This window comes from Gymnoscopelus braueri (assembly GCF_963280865.1).
Source record: "Gymnoscopelus braueri genome assembly, chromosome: 6".
Classification (NCBI taxonomy): Eukaryota; Metazoa; Chordata; class Actinopteri; order Myctophiformes; family Myctophidae; genus Gymnoscopelus; species Gymnoscopelus braueri.
The window spans coordinates 11,614,503-11,636,883 of NC_137607.1; the positions used below are offsets into that span (position 1 = coordinate 11,614,503).

The 22,381-nt window shown below is 43.9% G+C and overlaps 1 protein-coding gene across 1 annotated transcript in view; it reads left to right on the plus strand.

Moving 5' to 3' along the window:
• LOC308086797 (desmoglein-2.1-like) overlaps positions 1-22,092 on the plus strand; it is a 60,654-nt gene extending 38,562 nt beyond the window's left edge. Inside the window, 19 exon segments of the mRNA XM_080430443.1 lie at positions 632-817; positions 1,594-1,714; positions 1,996-2,143; positions 2,830-2,894; positions 2,897-2,972; positions 5,632-5,643; positions 5,794-5,872; positions 6,149-6,208; positions 7,421-7,483; positions 7,652-7,786; positions 7,901-7,959; positions 8,845-8,984; positions 11,102-11,231; positions 11,330-11,505; positions 14,076-14,297; positions 14,995-15,291; positions 16,614-16,735; positions 18,406-18,780; positions 19,596-22,092. Of these exon segments, the coding sequence (XP_080286569.1) occupies positions 632-817; positions 1,594-1,714; positions 1,996-2,143; positions 2,830-2,894; positions 2,897-2,972; positions 5,632-5,643; positions 5,794-5,872; positions 6,149-6,208; positions 7,421-7,483; positions 7,652-7,786; positions 7,901-7,959; positions 8,845-8,984; positions 11,102-11,231; positions 11,330-11,505; positions 14,076-14,297; positions 14,995-15,291; positions 16,614-16,735; positions 18,406-18,780; positions 19,596-20,903 (3,774 nt within the window). The 3' untranslated portion in view covers positions 20,904-22,092.
• Positions 22,093-22,381: the final 289 nt, after the last annotated feature.

A 22,381-nucleotide genomic window follows, 5' to 3' on the forward strand; every position in this document is an offset into this window, starting at 1 on the left:
CACATGATCTTGTCTATTATGTTTTAGTTAACTATAATAACCATGGTTTGTACTCTGGCAACATCATGTTTGTTCAGTGGTGTAAAGTACATTTACTCAAGTACTGTACTTAAGTACAATTTTTTAGGTATTTTTACTTTACTGGAGTATTTCCAATTTTCTGTTCTTTTACTTCTACTCCACTATACATCTCAGAGTCAAATATTGTACTTTTACTCGACTACAATTATTTGAAAACTTTAGTTACTAGTTACTTTGTAGATTTTGATTATTACAAAACATATATTAACCACTTCAGCCCTATAAACATTTTGGGCATTTGAGAATAGCTGATCTACAAGCTCACAATGTGTCCCGATGTGACACATTGTTTTTATTTTCAAAAGATTTTCATACAATTTATACATTTGAAAACTTGTGAAATGGGACAGTCTGCATAATAACTACTTTCTACTTTTGGTACTTTAAGTACATTTTGATACAAATACTTTTGTACTTTTACTGAAGTAAATTCTGAATACCAGACATATACTTGTAACACAGTATTTCTGCATTGCAGTATTGATATGATTGAATACTTTTTCCACCACTGCAGTTCTCTGACATCATGTTTGTTCATTGTTTCATGTAGTACTCTGGCAACATCGAGGAGAACACAGTGAACGTGGAGGTGATGAGGTTCAAAGTGCTGGACGCCGACGAGCCCAACTCAGACAACAGCGCGGCTGTGTTTGACATCATCTCTGGAAACGATGACGGGACCTTTAGTATCAAAACCGATCCCAAGACAAACGAAGGCGTTCTCATGCTAGAAAAGGTAAACAGACTATAAACACAACTAGGGATGCACCGATAAATTGGTCATCGCATGGGTATCGGCAATATCGGCATTAAAAGTACAATGTTGGTATAGAACCGATATCAAAATATTATATCGTTTTTAGACGATATATTTTATTTTATAATATTTATGTTTGAATGTGAAGCTGACGCGTTGTGAGCTTGTTGATCTGCTATTTTCAGCAAAAGCCTTCGCCACAATACTGATGCTGGGATTTTAGCGGTTATGGTTAAATTATCGGTATTGGTATCGGTTGATTTGACCATGCAAATAATTGGTAATAGGATATCAGCCAAAGTTTCAACGTGCATCCCTATACACAACCCTTACCCAACTACTTACAGTACCGTATCTTTGATGGAGTGAAGCTACAAAATATTCCTTGGCTTTAATATATTAAATTACATGTTTGACACACAGTCTGATGTTAGGCCTCACTATTTGCTTTGTGCTCACATAGAATGCACCACCCCATGGCTGACTGGCCACACTACACCTTTATAACACATAATAGCCCCCATCTTTGTGACGGGGGAACACATGTTAATGACACAGTATCACCATCAACAGCATGTTAATAGTGCAAGTGTCTTCATTTATGTCTGAGAATGGCCTTCAGAAAATCGTTGTCCTAAGATGCTAATATCCTCACAAGTATAGTAATCCAAACGTGCGTGTGTGTGTGTGTGTGTGTGTGTGTGTGTGTGTGTGTGTGTGTGTGTGTGTGTGTGTGTGTGTGTGTGGTCCCGCAGCCTGTGGACTTTGAGGCGAATCCTAACATTAACCTGGGGCTGGTCGTGGACAACGTCGCACCACCGGCCGGAGGAGAAGGGGATGGAGATGGGGGCGGAGCAGGGGGAGGAGCAGGGGCAGGTGGAGGAGGAGGGGGTGGAGGTGGAGGAGGGGGAGGAGGAGGGGGAGGAGGGGGAGGGGGAGGAGGGGGAGGTGGTGATGGAGAGGGGGATGGAGATGGGCCAGACGTAGACGTAGACGTAGATGTAGGAGGTGGAGGTGGAGGTGGGGGTGGGGGCGGAGGCGGAGGAGGTGGGGCCGGGGGAGGAGCCGGGGCCGGAGGCGGGGCAGGAGGAGGAGGCGGGCCCGCAAAAGGCGGCCCAAAAAGAAAAAGAGGAAGAGTTACCCGGTGAGCATCAAAGTGCAGAACATGAACGAGGGGCCCGCCTTTAAGCCCGCCACCAAGCCCGTGTCCGTGTCCGAGACCCCCGGGGAGACCCCCGTAGGAGAGGTCATCGCCGTCTACAAGGCTACCGACCCCGACACTGGACAACCTGCAGACAACGTCATGTGAGAGCATATAAGACACCTGAGTGTATAGCATTTGACCTTGTTCTGACAAACCATGCAGGCTTACCCTGGTCATTTTGTTCATGTTTTTTTCCTAAATGTAATTTAGGTCATTGGTTTTCAAAGTGGGGTCTGGGGACCCCCAGGGGTCCTTGAGGGGGTTCCAGGGGGTCCCCAGAACAAGAAGTTAATGTAGCATCACAATCCTTTTAACCACTTTATCTATGTATACGTTGGCTATTTAAAAAAAAAGCAGATCTACAAGCTCACAGCGCGTCACTTCGTGCCACACTGCGAGCTTGTAGATCTGCTATTCGAATTTTTGGGAAAAATATCCAAAATGCTTCAGATAGGGGGTCTGCGGCCAATATATGTCAATTTGGGGATCCTTGACATAAGAAAGTTTGAGAACCACTGACATAGACAAATGCTAGGTATTGGTTTACCTGTATCCAGCTAGTTTACTGAGGCCTACACTGTCTCTATGCATTTGATGTATGTGTTTACCTTGTTTACTCTAAGTCACTCTTGTAAATCACTCTGGATTAAGAGCATCTGCTAAACGCGTCTGTGGCCTAATGTATCCTTGAAATTAAAAAAGGTTTAGAAAAACGTAACATGTAATACCAGTAAATAATAAAATGTATGTAATGTGAAATGTAAATGTTTGTCCCTCCTTCCCACAGATATGCTAAAGGTTATGACCCTGATAACTGGCTGTCCATCGATCCAGAAACAGCAGAGATCTCTCTCACAAGCTCCCAGACAGAGAGAGTCCATTCCTGGTCAATGGAACCTATGTGGCTAAAATCCTGTCCCTCACAAAACGGTCAGTTCTCATGGTGTTGAAAATCATATGAATTACATTAAGAGGCATGCTATTGATCCTTGAAAGCAAATTGAGTGATCTTAACAGCCATGGATTGGACATGATGGAAGGAAAACAATTTAGCGACAGTGTTACTAATTAAACCACTCAAACCCTGTTGGGTTTGAGTGCTTGGGCATTTCATTATAAGTAAAACAAAATAAATGCTAAAAAAAAGAGCAAAAATATTTCTCCAAATGGCTAAATTTTTTTAGCCATTATCTTCTAGCTTTACAAGCTAGAAGAAGCTATTTTCGCTTTTCATCATATGACACAGGACTTAAGTTGTGCAGTAATTTCATTATAAAAGACAATATTTATGATAACAATACGTACATGATATATTTAGACAAAATATGATTCCAGAATATTTGTTGCATTGTGACAGGAGGATGTCTCAACTCTAAACAGGAGAATTTAATGGAGCCACAGCTCCCTCTGGTGGATAGATTTGCATACAGCATGACATACATACTGAAGACAGACAGACAGATTGACTTGACTAATACTTTATCTGACTGTCTTACAAGAAATTACCTACACAACTGCAGACAACTTGTCTACAGTATAAAAATGATTTACTATATTTAGGTGAGAGAGCGATAAGAAAGGTAGTGTGGCTTTTGACACAGTTAATCACTATATTGATTGATAAACTAAAAGCAATCGGTTTTGATAGCACATCAGTGAGCTGGATGCAATCCAATCTGGAGGGGAGAGGACAGGTGGTGGAGGCGAACGGAACCCTGCCCCCCCTCCTCCCAGTGAGCTGTGGCGTTCTGCAAGGAAGCATACTAGGGCCTTTACGGTTCCTAATATGTGTAAATGTTACAGGCCTCAGGAATGAGTTACCTGTTAGCAGAAGATGTGTCCTGTTTGTACAGGGAATATATATAGACAAGAGACGTTAGATTGTTCTTCAAAGCAGGCTGTAGTCTGTCTCATTTATTCACAGAATCGTAGTTTCATTTCTTCTCTTTTTCTCTAATTTCAATCATATATCTCATATTCTCAATCACATATTCATCAATCCACATCATTTCACAATTCACCATAAACTGTTACTGGTAGAATACCATTGCTACACATTGGTCTATTTTCTGTTGTCACATTTCACCAATAATACTGTTTACAAAATACATTTGTACTGTATGTGCTCTGGAACTCACATTCTCTTAATACTGCTGCTTTAATCAGTCTCTGTAATTTACTCCTAGTACTGCAAGTACTGTAATACTGTTTTTAAACCTGGCTTTGTTTAAGTTTTTACAGTCTTACTGCATACAGAACGTTTTTTATAAAGAACACATCAACAATTAATCAAAATACTTGTACCCAAAAATATCACAAAACCTTCCATAAACATTTGCAATATTACACCAAACACTAGTAAACTGTGGAGTTATGGCACTTATGTCAGGGAGCTGCCGTTTGTACATAGACAATAAACAAGGCCACCATTTTAGAATCAGTCATTCATTCAATGCACATTTCCCATGTCTTAAACTTAACCAAAACCCAATATCTCTGGATCAGTCTTTGACCAAATAAAAGAAGAAAGGCTTATGAGTCCTTTGAAATAAGTTGTGATGCTTTTGCACATGTTACTAACCTGTTTTGTACAGGGAATATATATAGACAAGAGACGTTAGGTTGTTCTTCAAAGCAGGCTGTAGTCTGTCTGAAGAACGGAAGCCTCAGAGGTCCATAATATCACACAAACCATGGCTCACCCTAGGGCGATACTCCCCCTGGTGGCGTGACTAAGTAACTACTATTACTATCAGTTGAACACAAAACACATATGGATTTGGCCTCTTACAATGCAAATACACAAAATGAAATAAATAGCATATCACAATTGTGCACATACACTTGTGGGTGTCACACACTCCCCAACAAAAAAATAAAATGGCTCCTGACATTTTACCACTCAAATAATACTCCACAAGACCCAAAATAACAAACTTTTAGTGCAATTTCTTAACCCTCTAAGAATAGGTTGGCATGTTCTGGAATACTGGACAGGGGTAAGGGGATGGCCAATATGGTGATGGGATGGGATAAGGGGTTGGGACTGGGTAATGTGTCAGAGGATATACTTGCATTCCCCAATGAGCCATCTGGGGTGGTCCATAAACCTCTGCACTACTAACTGATGGGTGTCCCTGAACTGAAGGCTGGCCTAAAGTGTTGTAAGTGAAACGTGGTGCTGGCCTCCTATCTCTAATGGACCTTCTGGGTGTGTGTACATTAGTGTCAGGGGTCAGGCAAGGTCTCTCTAGTATCCTTTCTGGAACAGGCTCCTCTGCTTCACTTTCACTCGCTGTGGAAGGTGTGTGTCTGACCCTTGGCTCTCCATTTCCTTCCAATTCCTCCTCTTCAATGTCATTGTTAGGCTCATTGTTCTGGTTATCACCATACTGTTCCTGTTCTGTTTCTCTCGGTTCTGTGGGTATAACTTCCACTCTATTTCCACTTCTCAGATTATATCTTAGCTCATAGTAGGTGTTTCCATCCTCATCAGAATTTGTGTCACTGTCGGGTTGTGGTTCTGTCTCTCTGTGAGGTGTATTTGGGACTCTCCTCTTCTTTGACTTAGGTTTTTCTATCTCTGCAGGCAGATCAACAGGTAGGTCATTGACAAGATGCAACAAATTGCGATGCAGGACACGTGACTTGTTTCTATCATTTTCTTTGACCACCTTGTAGACTGGATTGTCATTGATCTGTTCTGTCACAACATAGATGGTGCTTTCCCAATATGCCCTCAACTTTCCAGGACCACCCCTTTGATTCAGGTTGCGTACCAGCACTCGATCACCTGGTTGCAACACTACTCCTCTTGTGTGCTGGTCATAGTACTTTTTCCCACGAGCACTTGACTTTTTGCTGTTTTCTGATGCTATACGGTACGCTTCTGTCATTCGTTCTGCCCATTTCTCAGCATAGCCCCTTGCTGTCTGGGGTTCTTCACTCATAAACATTCTAAATAGCAAGTCTATTGGCAACTTTGGGTGTCTACCAAAAAGCAAGAAGAAAGGTGAATAACCAGTCGCTTCATGGCGTGTGCTATTGTATGCATGTACAATCTGGGGAAGATAATCTTTCCAACTTTCTTTTTTTTCCTCACTTAGAGTACGCAGCATCTGGAGTATCGTACGGTTAAACCGTTCGGCCGGATTGCCCTGGGGGTGGTAAGGGGTAGTTCGCGAGTGTCCCACTGTGCTCATTTGCTGTAGTGTTCGAAAGAGTTCATTCTCGAACTCGCGTCCCTGATCATGATGCAATTTGGACATGTAACCGAATCTGGGAATATAATCATTAAATATCTTCTCCGCCGCTGTTTTCCCAGACTTGTTGCGGGTCGGATAGGCCTGTGCATATCTGGTAAAGTGGTCTACCACAACGAGTATGTATTGGTACCCTCCTCTACTTGGCTCTAAGTGCATATAGTCAATGGACACAAGCTCAAGTGGTGAGCTGGTGGTTATGCTACCCATTGGTGCTCGTATGTGTGTCACTGGCTTCTTTTGTTTTATGCATTTGCACTGTCTGGTGACATAGGTTTCAATCTCACGTCTCATATAGGGCCAATAGAATCTCTGTCTTGCCAAATTGAGAACTCTTTCAGTGCCGACATGGCCCATATCATCGTGCAAGTGCTTGAGAACTAGTGGTTTAAAGCTAGCGGGCAAGACTAGTTGACGTCTCTCTGCTGTCTTACGATAGAGAACCCCATCTTCTAAGTGAAGCCTTGTCCACTCATGCATCATTTTCTTGCCAGTGCCCCTAACATTCCGTTTCATGTCATCTGTCAGTGTTTTGTTTGACTCTTTCATTTTCAGAATTTCACAGATCACTGGATCTGTTCTCTGGGCTTTCTGCAGTTCAGCAAGATCAATTGGTGTCACAGCTTCTCTGCTGCTTGGTTCAGACTGAGCACTCTGTGCTAGAGCCAGGGCAGCAATCCAGGCAACATCTCCACTCTCACCTGCCCTGCACCCTCCCCATGTAGCAGTGACAGCTTCTCTTTGCAGTTCCTGTGTACACTCAGTGACATATTTGTTGATGTCTAGGGGGCACCTGGACAGTGTATCGGCGTCACCATTTGCTTTGCCAGGTCTGTACTTTATGTCAAATCTAAAATCGGACAGTTCACCCACCCACCGGAACCCAACTGCATTCAACTTAGCGGTACTCATGACATACGTTAAGGGATTATTATCTGTATAGATGGTAAAATGTGGGGCATAGTACAAGTAATCCCTAAATTTCTCACAGACGGCCCACTTCAGAGCGAGAAATTCGAGTTTGCCTGAGTGCAGTTTGTAGTTTCTTTCGGCTGGGGTGAGGGTTCTTGAGCCATAGCCAATTACTCTAAGCCTCCCATTCTGGCGTTGGTACAGGACAGCTCCAAGTCCCTTATCGGATGCATCCGTGTGGAGCACGAAAGGCAGCTCAAAGTCTGGGTAGGCGAGAATAGGGGGATTCACTAACTGGTCAATTAACTTACACAGGGTCTCTTGGTGCTGCTCAGTCCATTCAACTGGAGTTCTGGATGGCAACTGTGCACCCTTTCCCTTCTGTGCTCTGTGCCTCTCCTGAGACTGCTGTTCTTGGTTTCTCTTTTGCTGCAGGAGCTCATAGATGGGTTTTGCCACTCTGGAGAAATCTTGGACATAGGAGCGATAGTAGCTCAAGAATCCAGCTATCCTCCGAACATCTCCAATAGTGGCTGGTGTTTCCTTCTTCAGGGCATACACCGCCTCCAAGTCTTTAGGATCGATGCGGATGCCCTCGGCTGAAACCAACCGTCCAACATATCTCACTTCAGGTTTAAACAGGTCACATTTTGTGGGCCTGAGTTTCACTCCGTGACTCTGCAGAGCTCTAAGGACTTTCCTCAGTCCATCAACGTGGTCCTCGAATGTCTTGGCATAGCACAGTATATCATCTAAATAGGGGATACAACACTCGTCTCGCAGGGGAGCGAGCATCTCTTCCATACTACGTTGAAACGGAGCAGGTGCATTGGTAAGCCCAAAGGGTATCCTCACCCACTCGAACAGACCCCAGGGGGTGATGAAGGCAGTCAAGTGGCGTGACCCCTCAGCAATGAACCCCTGGTGGTACGCCTTCCCCTGATCTAGAATGGAGAACCAACTGTACCCACCCAAGGTGTCTGTGAGGTCTTGGATTCTCGGTAAGGGGTGCCGGTCTGTGACTGTGCGCTGGTTTAGGAGACGGTAATCGATACAGAGTCTGAGTGTGCCATCTTTCTTACGCACGCAGATGACAGGTGCTGAGTAAGGGGACTTAGACTTCACGACCCACCCTCTGGCAAGAAGATCCTCAATATACTCCTTTACCTCCTTGTACAGGGGTTTGGGGATAGAGGCATAGGATTTCTGAACAGGGTTATTGTCATTAAGTGTGATAGACATTTCTAAGCTTGTTATACACCCCATGTCATTGTCATCTCGTGCGAATGCTGCTGACTCCTCTCTTAACAGTTCCTTTGCAACTTTCTGCTGCTCTTCACTTAAGTGACTTACATCAACTGGTGGGTCCCACCGCTCTGCCACACTACCCCCCTTGTCCTGCTGAGTCTTTGGGACTTCCTGACTGCTACTGGACTTCAGGCCTCCCTCGTCAGTTTGTACTATTTTAACTACTGGCTCAATGCTTCCTAGCACTGTTCTACAGGACAGGGTCAACTCATGCTTAGTGTGGTTACCAATGGGGACTCTCACATAGGGGACTTTTGCCTGACTGATTGCTACAAGGCTGTCGCCAACATCCAGCTGTTGTAACTGTGGATTGTTCTCAGTGGGTTCAAAGAGCACAAATGTGTTAGACGTGTCAAAGGGGAATGGAACCCTACACTTCACATGTCTGACCTGACCTGCTGGAATGACTACATCATGCAGTCCCACTCTCAACACACTTCGACTGACTTTCTCCTCGTTGGTGAGTTTGGTCTGAACAAAGCTGACTAGTGCACTGGCTTTGTCATCTTGGATGTTCATTGCACCCCGCAGGAGGCTCACAAGGGTGGGTATGAGGTCAGCACCACCCTCTGGTCCCAATATCAGCTGCTCTATCACATTGAAACCGATTAGGGGGCAGTCCATGGGCACACTACTAACCAGGAAGGGCACTTGTATTGTCAGACTGGGGTCACTGTTGTCTGGGAGACTAACCATCACTCCCACCCAGCCGTCATACGGCAACGGTTCCCCATTGACAGCCATCACACTGAGAGGCTGTCGTCCTATTAGTTCAGCCAATGGACGCACTTTGTGATCAGGAAGGTAGGTCTTTACCCACTGACGATCGAGGAGACTCACTTGGGCACCTGTGTCAAATAAACAGTCCATTGCATAGCCATTTATATAGCACTTGATGTTACATTTCCTTCCCACTAACTGGGCCACTCTTTCACGGATTTCAGTCTCTTTGTTCATGGGTGAGGGGGTCACAAAGTTGGTTTTAACATGGGCTTGATTTTCTCGTGGCAGCTCTGCCTCTGTGGAGCATTGCTGTTCACTGCTGCTTAGGGCATGGGCGTCGGCAGAGGAATGACTAGTATTTTTGGTCTGCCCCCTTTTAAGACATCCTAGTGCCCTGTGACCTGCTTCCCCACATGCGAAACAATGGTTGCATGATGAGCTTAAGCCTTTCTCAATACACTTAGGACATCCGTATGGCCTTGCTGTTGGTCTGGGCTTTGGCTTTGTATGGGCACACTGACAGGGTTGTTCTGGGGTCTTAACAGCTGTGAGAAACTCAACCAATTTAGTGAGAGCATCAACTTTGGCATTCAATTCTTCCATCACATTATTTTTACACTTTGCCTTGTTTTCAGGTTGTTTCTCAGTGTCATTATTCTCGAGTTGAGCACTGTGAGCATGCGTTACTTTTTGGCGAGGGCCATGTCCCAGTCTTCTCTGTCTCTCATTCTCTTCACTGCATACTTTGTTCACCTGTCTTATCAGTGACTCATCTGACACAGTGTAATCAGACAAAAGGGGTTTGAGTTCAGTGCGGATATCACTGTACTTGGGGAGAAGGCCCTGATGAACTGTACGTAAGAAAACATTCTGGACTGTGCGAGGTTCATATTCAATGTCCATGTTACCCTGTCTGGATGCAAACATGACTTTCTGCTTCAGTCCTATCATCCTGTACAGAAACTGTTGGGGACTTTCCTGCTCAAATTGTTTAGTGCTCATCAACTCCTGAAATAACTCACTTCCACTCTTTTCACTCAAGTGTGAACGCATGAAGCTCTTGAGCTCACTAAGGGTTAAATCATCCTTGTTAATAAGCATGTCCTTAAACTGTCCTGGCTTGACAATGCGTAGAACACCTTGGATGATCTCACTCTCTGGATGCTTTGCTTTCAGCCCCACATCGATCTGCTTACAGAGCTCATGGTAGCTGATGTCTGACGTGCTGTCCCCCACCTGACCCCCATGGATTTTGAATTCTCTGCGTTGCAGGAATGATAAGTCTCTAAGGGAAACCATACTGTCAGGCCGGCTGTGTGCTGGGTCTGTGGTAGAATGGTCCTGAGCTATAGTCCCTGCACTGAGATCTGATGGTGGTGAAACAGTGGAGGTAGGTGTGTGTTGGGCTGGTGTGGTCCTACATTCAGCTAATTTCTTGCCCAAAGCCTCATAATTAGCCATTAACATTTGATACTCAACTGCCTGTGGATCAGCAGGCTCAGTAGGAGATGTGTCAGCTACCTTACCCCCCGTACCCTGACTAATTATTTTAGCAGGTGTAGGTAGTGTGTAACGAAGAGCAATGATCTCATTAACAACATCCCTTAAAGACAACAAATGTGAAAGACCCTGATCCTCAGATTCAAGCAGTGTTTTACAATTCAAGTAAGTACAGATATAATCAAAACAACTCTCCTCATCACCCTTAGTTACCCTTGCAGAGTCGACATCTGGTACTGGTGTGATGTTCTCAACGACCTCGAAGAGTTCCTCTGATGTCAGCTTGTGAAGCCGTTTCTTTATCTTCCATGTCAGTTCTTTCCTTTCGTTGCCTGACATGTTTCTCTCATTCAGCAGCGTTTCAAAGTCTAGTGGTCTTCGTCCGGCTGCTCCGGCACGTTTCACAGTTCGCTATCTTCGTCCAGCTGCACTGGCACGTTTCGCAATTCGCAATCTTCGTCCAGCTGCACTGGCACGATACACAGTTTGTAGTCTTCCTTTGGCAACGTTTCACAGTCACAGTTCAGTACTGTTGGGCGAGCTGTGCTGCACTCCTCCAGCTGGGGTCCCTCTCACACGCAGTGGTCCCGAAGCTGCCTCAGTCGCACGTCTGCCGCTCCAGCATGCTGGTCCTGTGATGTTGGTCGAGCTGTGCTGCACTCCTCCAGCTAGGGTCCCTCTCAAACACAGTGGTCCCGTAGCTGCCTCAGTTGCACACCCGTCACTCCACCACACCGGCGCTGTGATGTCTGCCCTGGGTTTGTAGGTTAGATCAGCATCCCCTCAGGTCTGATGCCGATCCCGGACGAGCCCCCAAAATTCTGTTACAGGCCTCAGGAATGAGTTACCTGTTAGCAGAAGATGTGTCCTGTTTTGTACAGGGAATATATATAGACAAGAGACGTTAGATTGTTCTTCAAAGCAGGCTGTAGTCTGTCTCATTTATTCACAGAATCGTAGTTTCATTTCTTTCTCTTTTTCTCTTAATTTCAATCATATATCTCATATTCTCAATCACATATTCATCAATCCACATTTCACAATTCACCATAAACTGTTACTGGTAGAATACCATTGCTACACATTGGTCTATTTTCTGTTGTCACATTTCACCAATAATACTGTTTACAAAATATATTTGTACTGTATGTGCTCTGGAACTCACATTCTCTTAATACTGCTGCTTTAATCAGTCTCTGTAATTTACTCCTAGTACTGCAAGTACTGTAATACTGTTTTTAAACCTGGCTTTGTTTAAGTTTTTACAGTCTTACTGCATACAGAACGTTTTTTATAAAGAACACATCAACAATTAATCAAAATACTTGTACCCAAAAATATCACAAAACCTTCCATAAACATTTGCAATATTACACCAAACACTAGTAAACTGTGGAGTTATGGCACTTATGTCAGGGAGCTGCCGTTTGTACATAGACAATAAACAAGGCCACCATTTTAGAATCAGTCATTCATTCAATGCACATTTCCCATGTCTTAAACTTAACCAAAACCCAATATCTCTGGATCAGTCTTTGACCAAATAAAAGAAGAAAGGCTTATGAGTCCTTTGAAATAAGTTGTGATGCTTTTGCACATGTTACTAACCTGTTTTGTACAGGGAATATATATAGACAAGAGACGTTAGGTTGTTCTTCAAAGCAGGCTGTAGTCTGTCTGAAGAACGGAAGCCTCAGAGGTCCATAATATCACACAAACCATGGCTCACCCTAGGGCGATACTCCCCCTGGTGGCGTGACTAAGTAACTACTATTACTATCAGTTGAACACAAAACACATATGGATTTGGCCTCTTACAATGCAAATACACAAAATGAAATAAATAGCATATCACAATTGTGCACATACACTTGTGGGTGTCACATAAACGACATGAAATCAGCTTGTGACAGCAATTTGTTCTTGTTCGTGGATGACTCGGCTCTGCTGGTCTCGGACAGATACAAGTTCCAGGTTGAAAACGCCCTCAGCTCTGAACTCGGTAGAATCTGCACCTGGCTCGCTAACAAACTATCATTATACCTGGTAAAAACTAAATCCATTCTCTTTGGGTCCAAAATTAATCTCGGCAAGACCGACGGCTTCACAGTAAAAGTGGGTGACAAGAAAAGATGAAATTACTTACCTGGGTTCCATTTTAGAGGCAAATCTTTCCAGTGATAAAATGGCAACTAAAGTAATCAAAAAAGTCAAACAAATAACAAAATCTTTGAACAGGATCTCCCCTTATTGAGGACTCAACAGGAGCACTCATCCAAAGTCACTTCGACAATGCATGCACCTCATGGTACCACAACACCACAAAGGCCTTAAAAACAAGGCTCCAGACATCCCAAAACAAACTGGTAAGGCTACTTCTTCGCCTTACACCCATAGACATATAAAGGTAGACGCCTCCTCTGGCTCTGAAGCGTCTGTATGGCGGGCGCGCTTCCGCTTCCTTGGGGGGCAGCTGGAAATGTCTGCATGCGTCACAGAAGGGGGCGTTCAGTAGGCCAATCAGAGGCAGGTGGGGGCGGGACAACTACATTCTGACAAGTCTTGGAAAAGACGCGCTGTGATTGGCCAGTGCCCGTTCCCCCCATTTCCGGGGGGGACGGGCACTGGCCAATCACAGCGCGTATGGCGGCCACCATATGAAACAGGTCGCTCCAATGAACTGCAGAGGCCAATGAGGTATCTAGGTTTCTATTTCTATGCTTACACCCACAATGCACAATTACAACCATGCTCACTTTGCTCGGGTCGGATGGCTCAGGGTAGAGGACAGAGTAAAACAACTTGCAATGGGCCTGGTCTACAAGATACACTACACCTCAAACACAAAGACACCCATGTACCTGTCAAACTACTTCAAAAACGTCAATGACGTCCACAATCACAACACCAGAGGGAGCTCCACTAATCACGTTCAACCCAGATGTGGCTCAAACAAGGGGTTAAATTCGTTCTGCTGCTTTGCCACAAAAATGTGGAACGCCCTACCAACATCGTGAAGGAGTGTAAATCCCTACTGTCCTTCAAAACCGCTCTAAAAGAGCACTTGCAGGTGACTGCAATTCAAAACTGTTACCTGCAAAAAGACCCCCCCCCCCCCCCCCCCCGACAATAGTACTTACACCACCTATAAACAAAAATATACCCAAGAACAGTACACAAAAAGTCCTCTCTAGCTGTAGCACTGTAGGACTCTTATAATGGTACCCTGGATAAGGGCAGTAGCTAGATGCCTAAATGATAAAATATGACATATCTTATCTTGCTATTTTCATTAACTTTATGAAGATATGATGTTTTCTTCCTGTAGAGAGACCCTCTCTCACAGCCACGGGGACAATAGCCCTGCAGGTGGGTGACGTCAACGATAACTGTCCCACGTTGACCAGCACCCTGCAGTACGAGTGTTCCACCACCAGGGTGGTCAACGTCACAGCGAGCGACGTGGATGGTGAGCCCAACGGAGCCCCTCTGTCCTTCAGCCTGGTCCCTGAAGATACCAGAGGGGACTGGGAGATCCAGACCCTCACAGGTACACTATGGCAGTGGTTCTCAACCTTCTTAGTTGGGGTATTTCACTTTAAAACACTTCTAGGGGTCATTTTGACATCTACTCTGGCTTTTGTGTGCACCCCAGACCGTTTTTAAGCTTGGTTTAATATTTAGATATTCAATATTCATTTTATCAGACACGTCCCACTCCTATAAGTCTATTGAACTTCAAACTCCTATTTAAATATAAATATTTAAATATAAATATTTAAATAGGAAATATATATATATTATATATATTGTCCCTCTAATGTGTGAGGGGGTTTCTTCAATTATTTCTTCATTTATTTGATTTAAAAACAAAAAGAAAGAAAAGAAAAAGAAAAAAGTAATACTATTTGTAATTAGTAATTTATAAATTGTCACAATATTGTTTGCATTCATTTAGAGCGACTTTGAGACCCATTTCACAATGTAAGTCAATGAGGAATTGGAATACCAATTTCTAATCAATGAACTATTGAATGAACAATGAGCTATTGAAGATACTGTATCTCACACATATTTGGAGTTACATCATGGCATAAAACCTCAACCTTAAGTGTCATTTTGCTGTAAAAGGACGACCAGTTTGTCTCTCTGACTGAGATGTACTGGGTAATCTTTTGCAATCGACCAATATCCTCGCATCCCTCCGCTCAAAGTGCACTCACCCCTCTTCCGCTCGTCTCCTCCAGACTCCAGTGTGTCCCTGAGGTCAGTGAGTCCCCTGTGGCCCGGACGCTACAAGGTCACCCTGGTCATCAAGGACCAGCAGGGCTTGGCCTGCCCGGAGCCCCAACACTTTGAGTTGCTGGTGTGCACCTGTGAGGAGGGGGGGACCTGTGGCCCCGGACCCCTGGGTAAAGGGGGGGCCAGAGGAGGAGTGGTGCCCATAGGCGCAGATGGAAAACCGGCTGCTCTCAAGGGCACGTCGTCGACGTTCGGAACGCCGGGGATATCCGTCATGATCCTGGGCTTTCTGGTGCTGCTTGGTGAGTGAGTGAGTCCTGTTATCTAAAACAGTGGTTCTCACACTTTTTGTTTTTACATTCAAGGACCCCCAGTTTCCTATGAATTGGCCACGAACCACTTTAAAAGAGATAGTTCACCCAAAAAAAAAGTTTTTCTCCACCCCATGGAACTCTTGAATGTTTTTTTTTTGTCGCATTCGTAAGGCAATAATTTGATGACCAGCCGACCGGTAGGCAGCGGTTCCGGTAGAAGATATGAAGGAGACTCTTTGTGTCTCCTACCGGAACCGCTGCCGGTCATCAAATTATTGGCTTAGGAATGCGACAAAAACATAAAAATATCCATGAATTCAAGTCTCCATGGGGCGACTAATCGATAGGGAAAAAAGTCATTTTGGGGCTGAACTATCCCTTTAACTCTGAGAGTGTAAAAATGGAACCAAATGGACCTGTATGTTTACAGTGTAGTTTCCTCTAAAGCAGTGGTTGTCTTTAGCTCTATTGTGCGAAGCTGCGAGCCAATATACTGTATAGTAGACCAATGATTCTCAACCTTTTGAATTTCAAGGACCCACAGTTTGATACGATTCTCATCTCTGGGACCCCACTTTGAAAACCACTGATATATAATATACATTCTTTACCTGCATAACTTTCATGCAACTGTTTTAAGGCAGTGTGCAACTCCAAAAGGTTCTTTTTTTTTTTAGCTGAAAATACAAGCTACTCTTCTAAATTGCTCATCCAAATGCCCAGAGTTGAAAATATCTCACCTCTCTGCGACCCCAGATCAAAATGCCAAAAGTGGCCACACAGCGCAGAATAGACGATCAGCGCCTCGTCCAGTGTTTCTAGCATAGCATGCATACTCAGCGCTCCCGTTGAAAACTACTAACTTCTAATTGATAGAACACAATTACTTGTTTTCTATCAATTACACACCCCATGAAGCCTTGAATTAATGTATCATTTTTTTTTTGTCACATTCCTGAGCCAACAATTCGATGACCGGTTGGCTGGTCAGTAGGAGACTTAATTCAGTCTCCGCTGTTCATGGGGTGTGTAATTGATAGATAATAATGGGTGAACTACTGCTTTAAGCTGTGCTCCAAAAACATAATAATTGGGGTGCCTTAGCTCAACCAGCTAGTGCAGTGGACCACAATTCCCTTGCGAAGACCCGGGTGCGAATCAGACTCCGGGAGCCATACGTACATCTGCCTGCCCTTGATTTCCAATGTCTTTACACTCTGACAACACTCTTACAAAAGAAATGGCACACTTTTGATTGTTATATTCAGGGATATAAAGTTTTTCCTCCCCATATCTATGTTACCTTGTAGCCGTCATTTTCCTGCTGATGTCATGCTCCTGTGGAACCTTCCAAGGGGCCTTCGCTGAGCTTCCGTTTGACACCAAAGAACATCTGATACCCTACCATACAGAAGGACAAGGAGAGGACAGGGTAAACGCATGCTAAATACACATATAGATATTAGTTTTGTTATGTATGAAGTGGACACCAGTGGTGTAAAGTAACTAAGTACATTTACTCAAGTACTGTACTTAAGTAAAAAAAGAAAAAACGTTTTACTTTACTGGAGTATTTCCAATTTGCAATCAGATATAGAAAGAACATTCTTAGTTTGAAGTAATTAGTATTGTATAGTATTGTGATGAAGTAAGTTATCGCCAAAGAATTTGGACCCTTAGGCCTTTCAAGTGATTTTAACCCAACTAATCTCGCGTGGCCAGACTGTTGTCTCCCACAATTTTCAAATGTTTCCGGTCATACAGTCTGAAAATCATCTATAGCATATATAGCTTGACGCTAAGCAGAAATGGAAATTTAAAAATAAAATGTAAAGATATTTTAAATGATATTTTCCTGAACGGAAGTGCCAACTTCCTCGCTCGGATTTCGGGAGGTGTAGTTCCAGACTCTTTAGCATTCGGAGATTCTGGAATAGTTGTCTGGCTACGCGAGACTATAACCCAACAGACCCTTTTCACAGTGGCCATTTTTACAGCTGAAAGACAGTTGAAGGTGTTATACTGTCTTACAAGCATGAACAGCTCATGTACAGCCAATGTCTTGCTGGCAGTTCTCTAGCACCACCCTCAGGCCAAAACATGAACTTTGCACACAAGAGATCTCGTAATGTAACAGGCAGATTGCAAGAGTGGACCATCTTGATTTTGATTACCCATGTCCTTTTCCTCTAGCGCCACAGTTTGGCCAACATTTCCAGTTGGGTGTAAAGAGCAGCATGGCCTCTAGGGGCTTTTAAACTCTAGCTCAGGGTCATGGATAGCTAAAATGCACTTGAACATGAAGTTGCTAGTCTAGCTACCAAATCAATAAACAAATTCCTTTGCTATGACTAGATCATTTACGCTTAAATTCAAGGTGTAAAGATATCCCTTTGACTGTTTTTTAGCAGTGGTGGAAAAAGTACTCACATTTTTTACTTAAGTAAATGGTAAATGGTGCATTTATATAGCGCTTTTATCCAAAGCGCTTTACATAGATTGTGCATTACATTCACCCATTCACACACACATTCATACACCGATGGCGGAGGAAACCATGCAAGGCACCAACCTGCTCATCGGAAGCAATTAGGGGTTCAGCGTCTTGCTCAAGGACACTTCGACACTAACTCTGGAGGAGCCCCTCAGCCCGGGATCGAACTGGGAACCTTGCGGTTTCCAGTTCATTCTACACTGCCACTCTATCCCTGAGCCACTGCCGCCCCTATGTAAAAGTATCAATACTGCAATGTAGAAATACTCTGTTACAAGTAAATGTCCGGAATTCAAAATGTACTTGAGTAAAAGTACAAAAGTATTAGTATATTAGTATAAATATTTTTCAAATAACCGAAATGTATATGGCTGAAGTGGTTAATGTATGTTTTGTAACAATAATCTAAATCTACAAAGTAACTAAAGTTTTCAAATAATTGTAGTGGAGTAAAAGTACAATATTTGCCTCTGAGATGTAGTGGAAGTAAAGGTACAGAAATGTGGAAATACTCCAGTAAATGTACTTAGCTACTTTACTGGTTTTTAGTCATTCATTTCGCTTTCTCTCAATTGATTTCTCTTTGTTTCCCTCTTTTTATTCAACAGGAAGTTCCTCTCCTTAGTTCTCCTGTCCATAGAACCCAAGCAGGTTCTATGCAAGCAGCCCCTGCCATGTGGGGAGGCAACATGGCCGCCGCTACCACGATGAGCAGTAACGCGGCTTTGTACAACACCATGGGTACTTTAGGGGGACGCTACGACTACGTGGACAACGATCAGGCAGAAATGTACGGCAATCAGACAGAAATGTACGGCGACCAGGCCGAAATGTACGGCAATCAGGCAGAAATGTACGGAAATCAGACAGAAATGTACGGCAACCAGGCTGAAATGTACGCCATGGCGATGGAACACGAGGCTAATCTACGTTACGAAGGCATCGCCCTCCCAGATGAATTCATCCACCAGTACTACACACAGGTGAGGAGTGGCATACCCTACACCCTTCCAAGAGCACCGACAAAAATTATAATGGATTTGGCCGTGGACCCCATGAGAAAATATTCGGTGCCAGGAGAACCCCTTACAAGATTTGTGATGTTAAAATATTATATTATTATTATATATCTAGGGGTCTGTAACTCTGAGTGTACAAATGGGACCAAATGGATCCTTACGGGAACATTTGGTTCCATTTGTACACTCTCAGAGTTAAAATAACATTGAGGACTGATTTCGTTGACTAAAACTATGACGAAAGATGTTCGTCGACACCCTTTTTCACTGACGAAAACGAAATAAAAACTAAGCTACGGTGACTAAAACTCCATTAGAACTAAAAGACAAGTCATTTTATGTTTGGTTGCGCTCTGGTGTTGCGCTCTGGTGTTGCGCTCCGAAAATAGCCGATCTACAACCTCACAACGTGTCAGAGCGCGACGTGTTGTGAGCTTGTAGATCGGCTATTTTCAGCATGCAACATGCAAGTGTAAAATCAGCCATTATCAATGCACCGCCAAAATACATTTTAGTCGACTAAATCAACTAGTCAACTATTAGTCAACTAAAATCTTATGATATTTAGTCGATGACTAAAATATGATTAAAACTAAATGGAATTTTATTCAACAGAAAACTAAAAAAAAAAATGCTGTCAAAATCAACACTGCTTTACAGTTAAGATTACGGTCACAGAAAAAAAAAAAAGGCTTAAATTACGTCTGAGACCAATTTGGTCATTTGGTAAATAACTATAATACTAAATATATAACTTTTTTGTTCCTCTGTGTGTGCAGAAGGCCGGCTGCATCACAGCCGAGGACGAGGACATCGTGATGACGTACGACTTCGAGGGCCAGGGCTCCCCCGCTGGCTCGGTGGGGTGCTGCAGCCTCCTGGACGCCGACGACGACCTCCGCTTCCTGGACGACCTGGGGTCCAAGTTCAAGACCCTGGCCGAGGTCTGCTCCCCAGAACCTCTACCCACGGAGGAACCCATCATCATCTCCCCAATAAACACCCATAACGTCGCCATGTTTGAACCGGAGCCGGCAGCCAGGCCCGTTTATTATGAGTCCAAACCTGCCGCCGCTGCAGTGCGTCAGAGTTCTGTCGGCAGCGCAAATATTGACGTCAACCAATCGTCTGTCAGCCACACCGGCTTTAACCAATCATCCGTCAGCCCCACCGGCTTTAACCAATCATCTGTCAGCCCCACTGGCTTTAACCAATCATCTGTCAGCCCCACCGGCTTTAACCAATCATCTGTCAGCGTCAGCCACACCGGCTTTAACCAATCGTCTGTCAGCCACACAAGCTTTAACCAATCCTCCTCCGTCAACAACAACAACAGCAGCAGCAGCAGCAGGATCGTCCAATCCAACGCCCGGTCACCTCCTATGAGCCCTGTGAGCCCAGTTCCCACTGCTTGCCTGCCGCCCGGTGGCCAGACCTTCGTACTGCAGCAGCAGCAGCCCGTCTACTACACCACTAGTGCCCCCATGCTGCAGCCCATGCACTACATCGTCCAGCCGCAGCTGCAGAACGTCGTCAACGGCAACATGATGCAGGGGATGTTCGTGGTCAACGGGGGCCCGGGCCCCCAGGGACAAACGGAGCAGTACGTCACGAACAGAATTAACGTCGCCAGCACGAGTCCCACGACCGAGGGACAGGGACTGGGCTCGGTGTTGTTGTGTGGCGGGACAGTGGGACAGACCGTGTTGGACGGCGGGGGACAGACCGTGTTGGTCGTGGGTGGCGGAGGGGCCGGCGGGGGTCCAGCCGGCGCTCCTCAGGGCATCATGGTGGCAGGTGGTGGTGGTGGGGGGATCCCCCTGGCACAGGTGGGGTACGAGCAAGCCTCGTCGCCGATGGGCTTCCTGGACGGCGGCGGCTCGCACGTGATCCTGCAGAGTCCCACCCAGATGGGAGCCGTGTCTTTCAGCTACGCCTCTGTGGGTTCAGCAGCCCAGCCCAGCGGTCCTCCGGACGCCGTGGTGGGCTCAGGGTATTCATGGGGTTCGGTCAATTTGGCCGCGTCCTCCCCCGACCGGGCTGGGGTCGAGGTCAGTGTCGGGGACAGTGACCACCGGAGGAATTAGTAGTGGTAGGGTGTTGGTGGAGAGACAGCAGAGTGACGGACAGGGAAGCCTCAATCAAACCACTATAGGACAACAACACATGTTTTAGAGATAGTGGTGCAGTCACAGGAAAGGTTGTGACAACAAAAGAACATCACATCTTTATATATAGTAACCAGTGGTGGAAGGTAATTAAGTACATTTACTTAAGTACTGTACTTAAGTACAATTTTGAGGTATTTGTACTTTACTTGAGTATTTCCAATTTCCAATACTTTTACTTCTACTCCGCTACATCTCGGATACAACTATTGTACTTTTACTCCACTACAATTATTTGAAAACTTTAAAAATGGAGTTTGAAGTTATAATGGGTTTGTATAAGAAGGGGGCGTGTCTGATAAAATGATTATCAAATATCTAAATACTGAATCAAGCAACTTAAAAACGGTCTGGGGGGCTCACAAAAGCCTGAGTAGACGATAAAATGACCAAAAGTTTTTTTGAAAGTGAAACATCCCTTTAAGTAAAAAAAATGGTGTGCTTTTTCCACCACTGATAGTAGCAACAAAAATTGCCTTAAATCTACAAGCTCACAACGGGTTGCAATTTACAATGTAGGCATTTAGCAGACGCTCTTAATCCAGAGTGATTTACAGTATGCAAGGTAAACACGAGGTAACACATCAAATGCTTCATCTTGCTTGCATCTTGAAGCATTGTGAGCTTGCAGATCTGCTGTTTCTCTGCAAGTATCAAATAGGGCATTCATTTATGAATTATGGATATTCAAGGTTTCTCCCGATAGCAACAATATCAAAAAGCTCTTGCACTCTTATATATCAGCACGCTCTAGCACTTAATACATTAAGCTTTAGAATGACTTTCAACTGTACTTGCTATTAAAATAGTAACTATATTTTAAAAGACAACACCAACACAAATGCCAGCACTTGTCAAGTATTAATTCTAAATTATTTATAAAAGCTACTGAATAGACTCAGTCTTTTGACATGGTTGTATTGTATTCTGTTACAGCACACAAGGTACTGAGAACATAATCTCTTTAAATTTTGGTTTCATTAAAGGGATATTTCACTTTCAAATAAAATAAACGTAAACAAACATAATATACAAAAAAAATGAAAAAAGTAAAGGAAAAATCACGGCCCCCTCACGCATTAGAATTTGATACACATTCTAATGCGTGAGGGGGCCGTGTTTTTTCCATTACTTTTTTCATTTATTATATATATATATATATATATATATTTATGTTTATTTTATTTGAAAGTGAAATATCCCTTTAAACTCTTAAGTTGTGATTCAGGAGGTAGAGAGGCCATTTTCTTTTCAATGTCATTTAAGTTATTTGCAAAGTCATTGTTTTTTAAACTGCTAATTATGTTTCAAGTGTGTTAATTTCAAGCCATTGCATTCTTTCTGTCTTTCTTTTTTTGTTTATTTTGCAAGAATAGCATCAGGTTTATGTACAGGAA